The sequence below is a fragment of the Opisthocomus hoazin genome, chromosome Z (assembly GCF_030867145.1).
Source record: "Opisthocomus hoazin isolate bOpiHoa1 chromosome Z, bOpiHoa1.hap1, whole genome shotgun sequence".
In the NCBI taxonomy this organism is placed as follows: domain Eukaryota; kingdom Metazoa; phylum Chordata; class Aves; order Opisthocomiformes; family Opisthocomidae; genus Opisthocomus; species Opisthocomus hoazin.
Window position 1 is genome coordinate 71,156,190 of NC_134454.1, and position 13,380 is coordinate 71,169,569.

At 38.3% G+C, this 13,380-nt stretch overlaps 1 protein-coding gene across 3 annotated transcripts in view; it reads left to right on the forward strand.

Moving 5' to 3' along the window:
• Positions 1 to 13,380, forward strand: part of ARL15 (ARF like GTPase 15) — a 222,485-nt gene that overhangs the window by 90,923 nt on the left and 118,182 nt on the right. For 2 of the 3 annotated variants that reach the window (XM_075411075.1, XM_075411074.1), the window contains one exon: positions 3,456 to 3,664. In XM_075411075.1, the coding sequence (XP_075267190.1) occupies positions 3,456 to 3,664 (209 nt within the window). Of the gene's footprint in view, positions 1 to 3,455; positions 3,665 to 6,598; positions 6,777 to 13,380 lie in introns of those variants that run through there. The other variant, XM_075411076.1, reaches the window with a different exon arrangement.

Genomic DNA, 13,380 nt, shown 5'->3' on the forward strand with positions numbered 1-13,380 from the left:
TTTTAATTACAGCTCTGTGTCATTTCTCTATAAGGAGAGGTTGGGTTTTTTTCCTTTGATAAAGTAGTTCAAGACTATGTTTGACTGAACACTATCGTTTCTTTTCTAATAAATGCTGTGATTGTGTTGTAGTGTGGTGTCATTCCCCCTGCCCCAATTTATTTCTAAATGGGTTGTTTTAGTCACATCACAGGACTCGACCCACTCCAGTATGTTCGTTGCTGAGGGCAACAAGTCGTACACCTAGGCATGAGTAGTGGCTTCAGCCGTCACATTTTAGTGAACCTTTCACATAGCACATTCCCTAGATCTGATGTGAATTGTTGTTACGATTTTATGATGTTTCGGAGATTTTTACCCAAGTTACTTCTCTTTCTTTTTATCTTTTTTATCTTAGTTTAGGCACAAAGTGGTTGAAGAGTCAGCCATGTGCCTGCGAAGCTGTTGGAGAAACACAAGATACTAGGCTGACAAACCTAAATGCTTATCTTGTGTGTTACTGTTGTTTAATAGGACATTTTGGGTACCAGTGAAGTTTCTGATTTTATCTAAGTGGTCTCTGAGAGCCTGAAGTTTAATGGATGCACATTACATTCTGGATTGCCGAAGAACTTGGATTTTGAATTTCCCTCTCTTAGAAACCTTTGGAACAGATGAAAAGATTAATTCATAGGATAGTCTGTGCTAAACTGCACCTTTAAAAACAACTGTTTGCTCTTAAAGACTGAGTTTGTCATGTCGTAAAGTGCAATGGCTGGGTTGCTATTCACAGGACAGTGTTCTCTGCCCAGGATAACTCCACAGCGTACTGCCTAATACTCTGGAGGAAGGAGCTGAGAGCAGGTTATGCTCCCTGGATATGAAGAGCTAAGGCAAAAGAATATAAGCTGATTTGTCTTGTAGAAATTGCAATTTCCAGTTGCTGATAGGTTATTGATGCCAAGAATTATTTTTCAAGTGTATTTGCTATAAAATTGAGTTAAAATGACACCCCACAGTACAGACTTTCTCGAGTCTTCTTTTGTCTGCTTAGTGCAAATTTTTTAAACCTCAGGCCGTGTTTTCCTCAGAACTGAAGTGTAAGCAAGTTCAGAGCAGAGCATTATTCTAATGGCAGATCCTGAAGGAAGCACCAAGTTTTGTTGTACGTTGTTAGTTGGTTCTTATAACTATGCTGCGATGACTGACCAGGGCTGGAGAGAAGAGGGCTGCTATGCTTTGATGGTGTTTCTTTTCGGGCAGTTGATGCGCAGAAACAAAGTCGAGCAGCTAAAGAGCCTGAAGTAGAAAAGGCAGGACTGTAAAGTCAACAAATCGGCATACTGCTTTTCTGGTTCCAGTGTCCCATATATGGGTCCAGGATCTGCTTTCTTCCGTATGCCAGGGTGCAAGAGGTCAAATGCTCTGCAGTTCACCGCATAATTTTTCTCTTTAGAAATAGCATGGTTACAAAGATAAGACTCAAGATCTGTCAGCAACATGTGATTGAAAAGTAGCTGGCTGAAGCTTAGAGTAAATAAGACAGATGTTATGTTGCTAGGAAAAAAAAAAAACCTTCAAAGAACTGATCATGGTGTTGGCCTTTCAGTTCATTGAAAATGGTTCTCTACCAGTTTTTAAAGTAATGTGATACTTCAGATGCCTGTGACACTGCTGTGTGTGGCTATGTAAATAGTGTTCCTCCTGGCAATTTGCTCTACTTGGTTCTGACATAGACAGCTGTTTGAAAGACTGGGACATCTAAGAGATGCTATGAAATTCTCTACAAGTACAATTGGTAGATATTCCGGTGGTACAGAAACGTAGAATTAGCTTTCAATGCAATCCCTCTTCTGTATAAGTAATGTTGATCTTCAGAAGTTGGTGATAAAATAAATGAAACACCTATCCTGTTTGTGCATTGTTACTTTGAGTCCGGTTAAACTAGTAGAGTGATTAAGCAAGGTCTTGACTGAATCCCATGGCCATTTACCTTGAAGTAATCAACTCTTTAGATGTCTTGCAGAAAAACACTTCGGGTGTGGCTTCAGTATTCTCTGTAGAAGAAAGTATGTGTTCACAACATTCGTTAGGCCACTTAAATTGTTCTAAGTGTAAAATACAGAAACAAAGTACTTATGGTTCCAGTGTGGCTGGTACAGAGGAGACAGTAACTCCATGGAGCGAGATTTGGGTACTCTGAGTTGGGTGTCCAAAGTATATGGTGTAAATTCCTTTTTAGATATTTACTTCTTCAGCTTTGTTTAGTGACCGTCTTTTCTGTTGTACAATGTATAAATGGAGTGAACGTTTTAAGTATCATATCAATGTTATAGTATGTTGCACAGAACTTTTGTGTAGTTTTGTTTCACTAAAAAATAGAAGTTTATTATTATCAGCACTTGGTATCTGTGTTTACATTAAAGTTCAATTATCCCCATCTCAAAGAAAGAAAAGTGTCTGTAAAGGATACCTTCAGGACATTTCTGTAAATCACTGTCTCACAGACATGTCAAGTTTTCTAGTAGTGTATTGCTGCTGCTGTTCACTTTTCCGTATTCGTCCCCATGAGTGTAGTGCCGGATTCAGACATACAAAGAATAGCCCATATCCAAGTCATAGGTCAGATGGTTTGACAGCTGTCAAGTAAATTTCTTTTTCCCTACCTCAATGTTACAACTTATGCTGCTCTCCAGGGGACACGAAAGCTTTCTGTACATAACCTTGTTGCTTGTCTTCTGTTGAGATGGCTGAGTGCTGCTGAACTGTGTCCTAAAAATTACTGTGGCACATAAACCTGTGCAGTCAGTCATGTGTCTACTGTTGTGCTCTTCCAGAATGCTTAGTGTGGCTGACAGAGGAAAAGTAGATGAAATGAATGCCTTTGCATGTTGTCGCCATAGCTCCTGATTCACTATTCAACTCACTGTTGTATCACCATTCTACTCACTACGTGTCTAATTACTTTCATAGGTTTTCCTGACACCTTTTTTCCCCAATTATGAAGTGTTTGCCTGGTGGTTTGGGGGTGAACTGAAAGTCCTTATCATGCTTGGCAATAAGCAAATGGCATGACAGAGGCTACAGATTACGTCAAGGAGCTGCAGGGCTAAGTGAAAAAGAATGGGCAAAGGTTTAGATCCTAGTAGCAAGATATTTCAGTGAGAAGGTCTAGGATTAGGCTATGTGGCACTGGAGGCATGGTAGTTCTGCAAGTACTCATTAATGGAGCAGAAACTTTCAGGGATGAAAACTGCATTGAGTCAAATTCCTTATTTAAACAATGTTAATTTGACATTTGTGTGTGTATTTGGTTTATGGATGCTTTTTTCCTTTTTATTCTTTCAATGCTGATTATTTAGGAGACGAATTTTTGTCCACTGCTTTGATTGTTCTAAGTAGAAGGGTTATTTTCAGATGTGTTAAATCTGTTTAATTATTCTTGTTTTAATTAGTTCTTATTATTGTCTTGAAAGGGGCTGACAATATCAGGAAATACTGGAGTCGTTACTACCAAGGATCCCAAGGGGTAATATTTGTATTAGACAGTGCCTCCTCTGAAGATGATCTAGAAACTGCTAGGAATGAACTGCATTCAGCTCTCCAGCACCCACAGTTATGTACTTTGCCGTTTTTAATACTGGCCAATCATCAAGACAAGCCAGCAGCTCGCTCCGTACAAGAGGTATGTTAACAAGGCAGCATCTTGCCTGTTTGTATTTACTGCCTACACACCACTGACCCAATATTACTTACTACCCTGACATCCTAATTAAGAACTGGCCTCCGTCACTCTGTGTTATAAGTGTGCAGATCAAGAACAGTCCCAGCCCCTAAAAACTTAGTCCAGTGCACTGTATACAGGCCTAGCTGTTCTGGAAAACAGGTGAGTGATACTTGGATAGAAACAGTTCTTCCACTTTTACCATCTTTTGCTTAAGGGAGAAAAGAAGTTTTTAAAATACTCTTTATCCAAAGTTGGTGGGACAGAGATATCTATTTTAATTTTAGCTTGTTTTTTTTTATTTTCTATTAGTTTTAATCTTGCACTATGCCATTACTCCGTTCTTTGCAACTACTTAAAGCAATAGATTGCAGCCATAGGTTGTCTTTTATGTAAACTCTTTTTCTGAACTGAGCTGTACTGATGTGAGGGCAGAGTTGCAATTCCTGTTCTGAAGTCCTTAACTTGTTCTGATTTTGTTCTTTTAAGGAGTAATGTCTTTGACTAATTTGTAGCTATCACATGGTAAGTTGTATAATTGTTTTATTTAGTGTACCTTTTAAATTTCTGAAAAATTCATCTTACCTACTTTCCTATCATGTTGCATACCTTTGAGGAAATGCTGAAAGTTACTGGTACTTCATGAGAAGCTCTACTTACCCTTCTGAAGTTATAGGAAGAAGTTAAAATTTGGTTGTGTCATTCTGCTCATAAATGTCATTTAAAGGACTCTTCCTATTAAAGATTGTATGTGAAATCTCCTGTTTGGTATGTGCGTGGTGTTTTTTGTTACAGCAGAGTGAAAACTCTTTCAGCACCTTACTGTGTTGCTGTGTTGTATTTAAACTGGTTGCTTTCTTAGGTGTACTTCTTTGTCTAAAATATGATCTTTCTGAAGCGTGCCAGTTCAAGTCAATGCAAAACTTACTGATCTTACTGCTGTTTGTACAGTATAGTTGTATGTATTTTCTATACTGCTTTATTGCTATTTATGCCTCCTTTCTTAAGCAAAAAAAATAGAGGATAAAAAGTTAAGCTAATTATGTGTTAGCATGGAGAATTGTAAATATGACTGGAGTATAGTGATGTTTTTAGTATGAGAGGAAGAGAATAAGTGAGAACTGTGTAAGCTATACTGTAAAATGTTTAATTAAGTTGTTGGCCCTTTCCTTCGAGAATCCGGGGGGGGGGATGGGGGAATTTGTATCTAGTATATCAAGTTACATAAAAAAGTAAACTGAAATGATGCAGGGATAGAATCTGCAAGTTCTAGCTCTTACTCATCTAAAAATAGATTTAGGAAAAAAGTAATGAATAGTTAAAGGAAATGTAATATGAATTTTTATATATGAGTTTATTAATTTCTTCTGGTTTGTTGTGCATTGTAGAGGCAAAGCGTGTATTCCTAAGTGTATATGTAAAATGACGATATCCTGAGACACAACTGATTTAATTTTGTTCATCCAAGAATACCTAGGGTGTTTTGATTTTTACTTTTTTTCATAGAGCAATACAGATTACAGTTTCCATCAATGGAAATGCTCATTTCACGTGATTAAAGAATTTTTTTATTTTACTGCTTTTTTCCTTTTTATAATGGCCAAATTTGGTTTAAAGTTAATTGAGGATATTGATGCAATTTAAGAAGTATTCCTTGTCCCGTTTCGTAAGAATAGTGGATACAATGCCAGTTAGTTTGCTTTACAGCAAATTACACATGCAACTCTCCATTTTGCAGTTGACCCCAAGTGGACAGACTTTTGGGCTTAAACTGAATCTTTGATATATTCAGTTATCATTTCTCCTCAGTTTCTCCTCATCCATCATTACCAATTGCTTGTTACCTCAGTAGAGGAGTAGATCTTTATATGCTTACAATAGCATTTCATTATTATGTTTCTGATGCATATTCTTTTAAAAAAAATCTTTTGGTGTAGTGTCATAGCAAACAAGTCTTGATTGCTACTTGGAGTCTGTATGAAATGCTGAACACAAGAATTTTGCTGAATGTGCACAGCTTACGCATATTTTCAGGAAAAGAAAACTGTCAAAAGCTCAGTGTGTGTCTTTGAAATTTTTTTAGTTAAGAATAGTGGAAATCAAAATTAAAAAAAGAAAAGAAGGAAAACATCACAAAGTGGTTAACAGTGTCCCTGAAAAATGATGTCTGGTGCTGGCTGTGGATACAAAGTGGGAGCACTGTTCGTTCAGTTTTGCCAACATTAAAATGGAGATTTCTTGGTTTCCTACAGGCTTCGCTGTACTGTTGACATGTGAAGTGAAAGTAAAATGCTGAGTCATAAGGCCATTCCTTATTTAAAAAAAAAACAAACGTACTTAAGTATTTAATAAAAGTGAGGTGTTGAGCACTGAGCATTTTATTAGACATTTTTGCAGAAGTCCATTAATTATAGGTATTTCCTTGCTTTTTTATGTGTCAGAAGACAGACAAATCACGGTTGAAGTTTAAAAGTATGTACACATTCTTTTAGGCAACAAATTGCCTTTCTTTAATGGATATGAAAGGACCCCTTGGAGTATAATTAAAGAAAACGCCCGAGTTGAGTGGTTCTTAATAGGAATTGTAGAAAAATATTTATCTACAAGAAAAATCCTTCACAAAACTGTGCAAGTGCCAAGCAGTTTCTACAACAGATGTTAGTTAATTTATTGTTGGGAAGTGCGGTTGCTTCAGTTTTTCAAAATTTTATATTTTATTTTAAAATGTTTTCTCCATGCATTGCTTGGGTAAAAATGATATTGTAGAAGCTGCATGCTGTAAGTATTAAGCAATGTCGTGAACAGTTCAGTTCAAAACTATGATGACTATTTATAAGAATATCTAAATAACTTGTTTAATTTATGAAATGTAATTTAACCTAATTCATTTTGCAGGCGTCATTGGAGAATATACTTCATATTATTGAAGTGATCAGGAAAAATTCCAGGAGCAGCTGAGTTGAAATACTAATCAGTCAATGTAATCCCTTTTTCCTGTGTTCAGTTGCTGGTTGGCTGTTTTCCTAGTTTTTTTGAGTTTAAAATGAAATTAAAGTGCATTTAACATTTCATTCTAGAAACTATGAATGAATATGGCATTTTAAATATTGTGCCTCTTATGACGTCCCTTATGTCAGCTTCTATGGTGTTTATTCCACCTTCACTTGTCAAAGATATTTGTAAGTTGCTTTGTTGTTCTTGTGACAATAGTACATATTGAAGTGTTTTCCAATAGCTGCGAAGTGTTTTCAACTGAACCATGCTGAAAGAAGTATAAATAAATATATTAACTGGATTCGGAAACTCAGACAATCGTATTTGAGTCCATAGGTATGCTGCAAAATAACCTTGTTTTAGATTAAAATTGCAGTAATGAAGAATTAATCATATGTAAATCAGTTGTGACTGCTGTTTTGGAAACCTTCTGAATTAGTGAATAAAAATAGTTACAAGTGAAAAATAAATTTAGTTACTCAGCAGATGGGAAGATGGCGGTGTATCAGTTTGGCCACTGTTTCCAAAATACAGGGTGCAATTCTAAGGCAGTGTACCTAATTATGTATTTTTATAGTAAGTATCTTGCTGACAGAGTGTGCTTTTGGTTTTCCATCACGAAAGTGCTTTTGTTTATAACAAGTGTTTTTTATTAGTCAGATTTCTGTTACAGGATTAAAATATTACAGGAGATTTACAGTGATAAAAGCGCTGTGAAATTTTATTTTGGAATGTATGCTACTTTGTGTAATTATACTGGAAGCTTGATATTGCAGTGGATTCCTGTGATTTGAACCAGTGTGCAAACTGGGAGTCACTTTCCTCCCAGGTCAGAGCAATATTTAGGAGTCGCAGATAGGATGAGTTGGAAGTTGTCCATAGTCACTGTGTTTTACGAACAGGCTGTGCTGAACAAACGCTTGTCTGAATCTGTTGAGGACTTCTAGAAGCCGTGTAGGACTGGCAAAAGGAGAAGCCGGATCAAGCCATGAAGCTTTGGCAGTTCAGTGGTGAAGCAGCCATGTGTTTGGCAGCATGTTTATTTTGGGGGGTTTCTTTGGGTTTTTTTGTATTTAAGGCTATTTTCAAGTTTGCAGTTGGACTAGATGATCACTGCAGGTCCCTTCCAACGGAACTGTTCTAATCTAAGATCATATATGTGGAGACATTCATAGAGTATAACCTTTTGGTGGGTTTTAGTTACCCAAAAGTCCAGGCAATTAATACATTTGTTTCATATATATAAACTTGCTGATCACCAGTACTAGGGGAAATCATTGAAGATATGTTCTAAATTCCCGTTTTAAAAGATGCTAGAACTTTTTACTACAGACTTACTAGTAGACAGTGAATCCAAAGTCTTCTCAGTCTATTTTAAGATTATGTTATCTTTCTAAATATTGTTGTCAGGAAAAAAAAAGGTGAAAAGGTCATGTAGTGTGCTGATCACAAGTGCTGCTTTTCTCTTGCAGGCAAGATCTTACTTTAAAGTTGCAGTACAGACGGGCATGTGAAACTCCACAGGAAGGTCTTCCAGATTTTCATTTTTTCTTTGATAGAGCAAGATTTGAAGTATCTTTGAATTATAAGCAATATTTTGAAAAGCAGGTTTGAAATCTTGATCCCATGTTTACATAGATTGTGATGTATTTATCTATCTGAGAGCATTTAAAGGCATTTGGGTTTTGAATCAAGGACAGTGTTTAATTTGGTTTTCTGCTAGCAGAAAATTGGACTCCTCTTGTGAAAAGAGCCACCTTAGAGATGTGAGGGCTAGTATCTGTTACTCTGCCAGTTTCTTCTCTGTTGTTTACATCTGGAAATAATCTTGTAGCTAAACAGTGTAGTCTCCATTCAGTAAGTGTATTAAAGCTAAATAACCACGGCAGGAGACTGTCCAGGTTTGTCAGCATCTGTGGAGGCTTTTACTGGTGCCAGGGAGCTGGAGCGCTCTAGAAGCTGCATTTTCTAGGCCTGCTGATGCTTTACGGTCTGAGTTGGCTGCAGATGACAGGCTTAATTCCAGAATATAATTACTTCTTTTTATTTTGGCATCTTCGTACTTTTCTGCCATAGTTCATACGTTCTGTAGTTTTGGCTGGTTAGGGGAAAAAGGTGGTTTTTTTGGAAACCCTTTCAACATACCAGTTGTAGATGTCATTACTAACAATCTGAAAAACTGCATTGAACAGTGACATGTGAGGAGATTTAGCTTCAGAGAGTGTACAGTACCTCAGCTAAGTTTTGAGCAGATAATGCCTCCATCAGCAGGTACTACAAAAACTTAGCCTGAAACTGAGAGTGAAAATGGAAGTGGTCTCTGCAGTCTGTCCCGTCCTCACCCTTGTCAAGCCTCTCAAATTAGTTGATGTATCTGAATTTTTAAAGACCAGCTGTTGCAAATCTGTGTACTGTATGACGGGGACATCCATATTAAAGTTAAGTCAGGGGCAGATTTTTTGTTCCTCAAGAAACTGTTTCTGAAGTGATTTATCTTCAGATTACTGCAGCAAATAGCCAAAATATGGATTCCTACCCTGTTTTGAGATCATAATGACCTTAATGACCTTAATATTTGCAATCCCCTCACTGCAAATACTTCTTCTCGTCCAAGGTGTATCCCCTGATAATTTAAGATTGTTTTGGAGCTGGACTCCACTATTTTGAGTATTGGCTGCTTTGTTCACAACTGTGGCCTTTGCAGGAACAGAGGAGTGATTTGTCAGACTTCAGTTATGAACACATTTGCAGAAGAGGAGGACATTATTAAAATGATGCTTGGGAAATAATTAGTTTTGCCATGTTAAGAAGAATGCAGAAATAGCTCTTATTTACATGTCTCATAGGAACTCCCGTTCCAATTAAAGAATGTCTTCAGATCGGTTAGGAAGACGATTTATATGCAAAAAGATCCTAAAATAAAATAATTAAATAAAATACAGTATAAAAAGATAAATTAAAAATAAACTGTGAGTAGATCTACTTCCTAGCTAGATGTGAACAGCAAAACAATTTCATACAGTTGCAAGATTCTGTTCGATTTAAATATTTAACAGGTAGCGTTTGCTTTAATCATTGCATAGTTGGAATAGTTACTAATAGTAAGTCGGGTAGTAAATATTTATTACTGCAAAATGTAGGAGACCATATAAAGAAATCAAAATGAGAAACTGAATATCTTGGAAGAAGCTGGATTTGTCTGTTTTCTTTGAGTCACTGGCATGGGAGGAAGTAATGGTGAGCAAATAAGAAATTAAGGTGATCTGAAAAGGAACTATAGAGTCTTTTTAAGGATTTGTATATAAATCTGTCTAGAATGGCTCTACTTTTTGTGAAAATTCCTTTATAAAAAGGTGACATGAAGAATCCAAGCAGTAAGCATACTTTATCATAGAATAATTTGGATTGGAGGGGAGCTTTAAAGGTCATCCAGTCCAACCCCCCTGCAATAAGCAGGGACATCTTTCTTCCACTAGATCAGGTTGCTCAGAGCCCCATCTAACCTGACCTGGAATGTTTCCAGGGATGGGGCATCCACCACGTCTCTGGGCAACCTGTCCCAGTGTTTCACCACCCTCATAGTAAAGAATTTCTATCTTACATCTATTCTGTGTCTACCCTTTTTCAGTTTAAAGCCACTACCCGTCATCTATCATTACATTCCCTCGTTAAAAGTCCCTCCCGATCTTTCGTGTAGGCCCCTTTGGGGTACCTTCATGTAGGTATTCTTTAGGTACTGGAAGGCTGCAATAAGGTCTTCCTGCAGCCTTCTCTTCTCCAGGCTGAACAGCCCCAACTCTCTCAGCCTTTCCTCATAGCAGAGGTGTTTCATCCCTTGGATTATGTTTGTGGCCCTCCTCTGGCCCAGTTCCAACAGGTCCATGTCCTTCCAGTGCTGCGGGCTCCAGAGCTGGATGCAGGACTCCAGGTGGGCTCTCACCAGAGTGGAGCAGATGGGCAGAATCCCCTCCCTTGAGCTGCTGGCCACGTTGCTTGTGGTGCAGCCCTGGATATGATTTGCCTTCTGGGCTGCAAGCACACGTTGCCAGCTCCTGTCCAGCTTTTCATCCACCAGTACCCCCAAGTACTTCTCAGCAGGGCTGCTTTCCATCCCTTTATCCCCCAGCCTGTATTGATACCAGGGGTTGCCCCGACCCAGGTGCAGGAGTCTGCCCTTGGCCTTATTGAACTTCATGAGGTTCACACAGCCCCACTTCTTGATCTCATCCAGATCCGTCTTGATGGCATCCTGTTCTTCTGGCTTGTGAACTGCACCACTTGGTTTGGTGTCATCTGCAAACTTGCTGAGGGTATATTCGATCTCACTATGTCATTTATGAAGATATTAAGCAGTACTGGTCCCAGTAAAGACCTCTGAGGGACACCACTTGTCACTGATCTCTGTCTGGATATTGAGCCTTTGACCACTACCCTCTGAATGCCACCATCCAGCCAATTCCTCATCCACTGAACAGTCCACCCATAAAATCTGTATCTCTCCAATTTAGAGAGAAGGATTTTGTGGGGGACCGTGTCAAAGGCCTTGCAGAAGTCCAGAGAGACAACAACTGTAGCTCTTCCCCTGTCCACTGATGCCAACACTCATCATAGAAGGGCATGAGGTTGGTCAGGCAGGACTTGCCCTTGGTGAAGCCACGCTGGCTGTCTCGAATCAGCTCCCTGTCCTCCATGTGCCTTCGCATAGCTTCTAGGAGGATCTGTTCCATGATCTGCCCAGACACAGAGGTGAGGCTGACAGGTCGGTAGTTCCCTGGGTCCTTAGCATGGTCCTTTATGTGAATTTCTGTTTAATTTGTGTTTTACAGTAAATAAAGCCACGGCAGATAAAATCCCTGATATGTTTTCATTAGACTGAAAGATTAATTGGAATTGTTGGTAATTTTCAGGCAAATAATGTGGCCCATTTAAGAAAGATAAGTATACTGCTGAATACCAAATTCTTAGTCCTGCTCTTGACAAAGAAATAATTGTGCAAGGAACGGACTTGAAAGAGTGCCCCTAGAAACTATGAATTGGAATGAGCCTCATGAAAATGCAGACAAAAATGCTTGAGCAGACCTATGAGTGTGCACATATTGCACAGAGTACAGGGAGCTGAAGAACAGGAGTAGGGTAGCTAAGACACAGGAGTCAAAGTAGTGTCCGCATACACCGATTTCATGACATCAAACTGTTGTTAGAGTAGTGTATCTTTTGAATGATCCTTGCAGCTAATGGTGCCAAGTACAGCTCTGCCATAAAGCTGCGTGTTTTGGAGTAGGTATTGAAGTGTATTGCAGTGTGTAGTTTCAACATCAGTAACTTTATTTCTAAACCACTTTTTGTTTCTGCAAATGGTTGTTTTATATGTATATAGTTGAGTGTACTTGGAGTATTTCTTCTGTCAGCAGTATTGGCTTGCATGCATCTTTGCCTATTCCATCCTCGAGGTGTGACAGTCCAGCGGTTCATGTGACTGTGTGATGAACTGGTTTGGGCATAAAGATTACTTAACTACTCCCCTCCTTCATCCTCGTCTTGTTTTCAGACAGACTCAGCTCGCAAGACAATTGAATAAGTTAGTCTATAAGCACAAACAAGAGGTGGGAGGAAGGTGAGAGTGGAGGTGGTATTGGTGCAGAAAAACGGAGGTGTGGAACGCTAAAACCCGGTGAGACTTGGACCTTCCTCTCTGCCACCCTTCCCACTCATCTTTTTTGCTTGTGCCACTGCAATGAACCTCACTAGAGGAACGTTATACAGGAAATTCGGGGAAAGAATTTTTTCCTATCACTTAACAATAAAGGCCCTGGAATAAGTGTGCAAGTACTTTTACTGGGGTGCTTTACTTTTACTGAGAGAGGTATGAAAGAAGCAGTTGTTTTCACTATGTGCTTTGAAAAGTAAATGTCCTTGTTGTCTTTCTAGCCAAGGAAGAAAACAGAAAATGTGCTTCAAAGACAAGGAGTTGGTTGTGTTTGCAGAAATAAACATAGTGAGTGTGAGGGTAGAGCGTATTCTGTATAAATAAAAAGTGAAGTGATTAGAGAAACTTTCTAGTGCTTTCAGATACAAAAATGCATATTCATCTTTTAGTAAATGTTCTTCATAAACATATATATACTTACGAATGCTGATACAGTATTCAGTAAAGACTGCTGGAGCTGAGAAGAGCTCAGCTTTTTAGAGTTCTGTCTGAAACCTGTTTTGCTTGGTCAAAAGTTGCTGGACTTTAGTAGAGAATTAAATGAAATCCTGAGGCCTCTTGGATACAGATCTGACTATATGATCATTATGATCCTTTTGGGCCTCTGTGATACTGCTGTTCAGAGGAATTCCTGAGCACTCGAAAATTTAGTTACTCTTTGAGACATTTTGCATGAGCAAGAAAGATATCTTTCTTTCAGAATAAATAACTATTTCAAATGGAACAATAGAGTAGCTAGATAACTGCTTTCCAAATACAATTCTAGAATTTTTTGTAAAAGGTCTCCAGAACAGATGAAAAAGAATGGAAAAGTATTCAGTAATGCATTGGATCAAGTCTGTGAAAACTCTGCTATTGTGTAAGTGATTTAGGATGTGTTTGTCTTTCAGACTTCCTTCTTGAATTTACTAGAATGAATTCCTGAGTGCAAGCTGCTGTTTTTTAAAAGATGAGGACAGAAAGTATCAGAATGTCT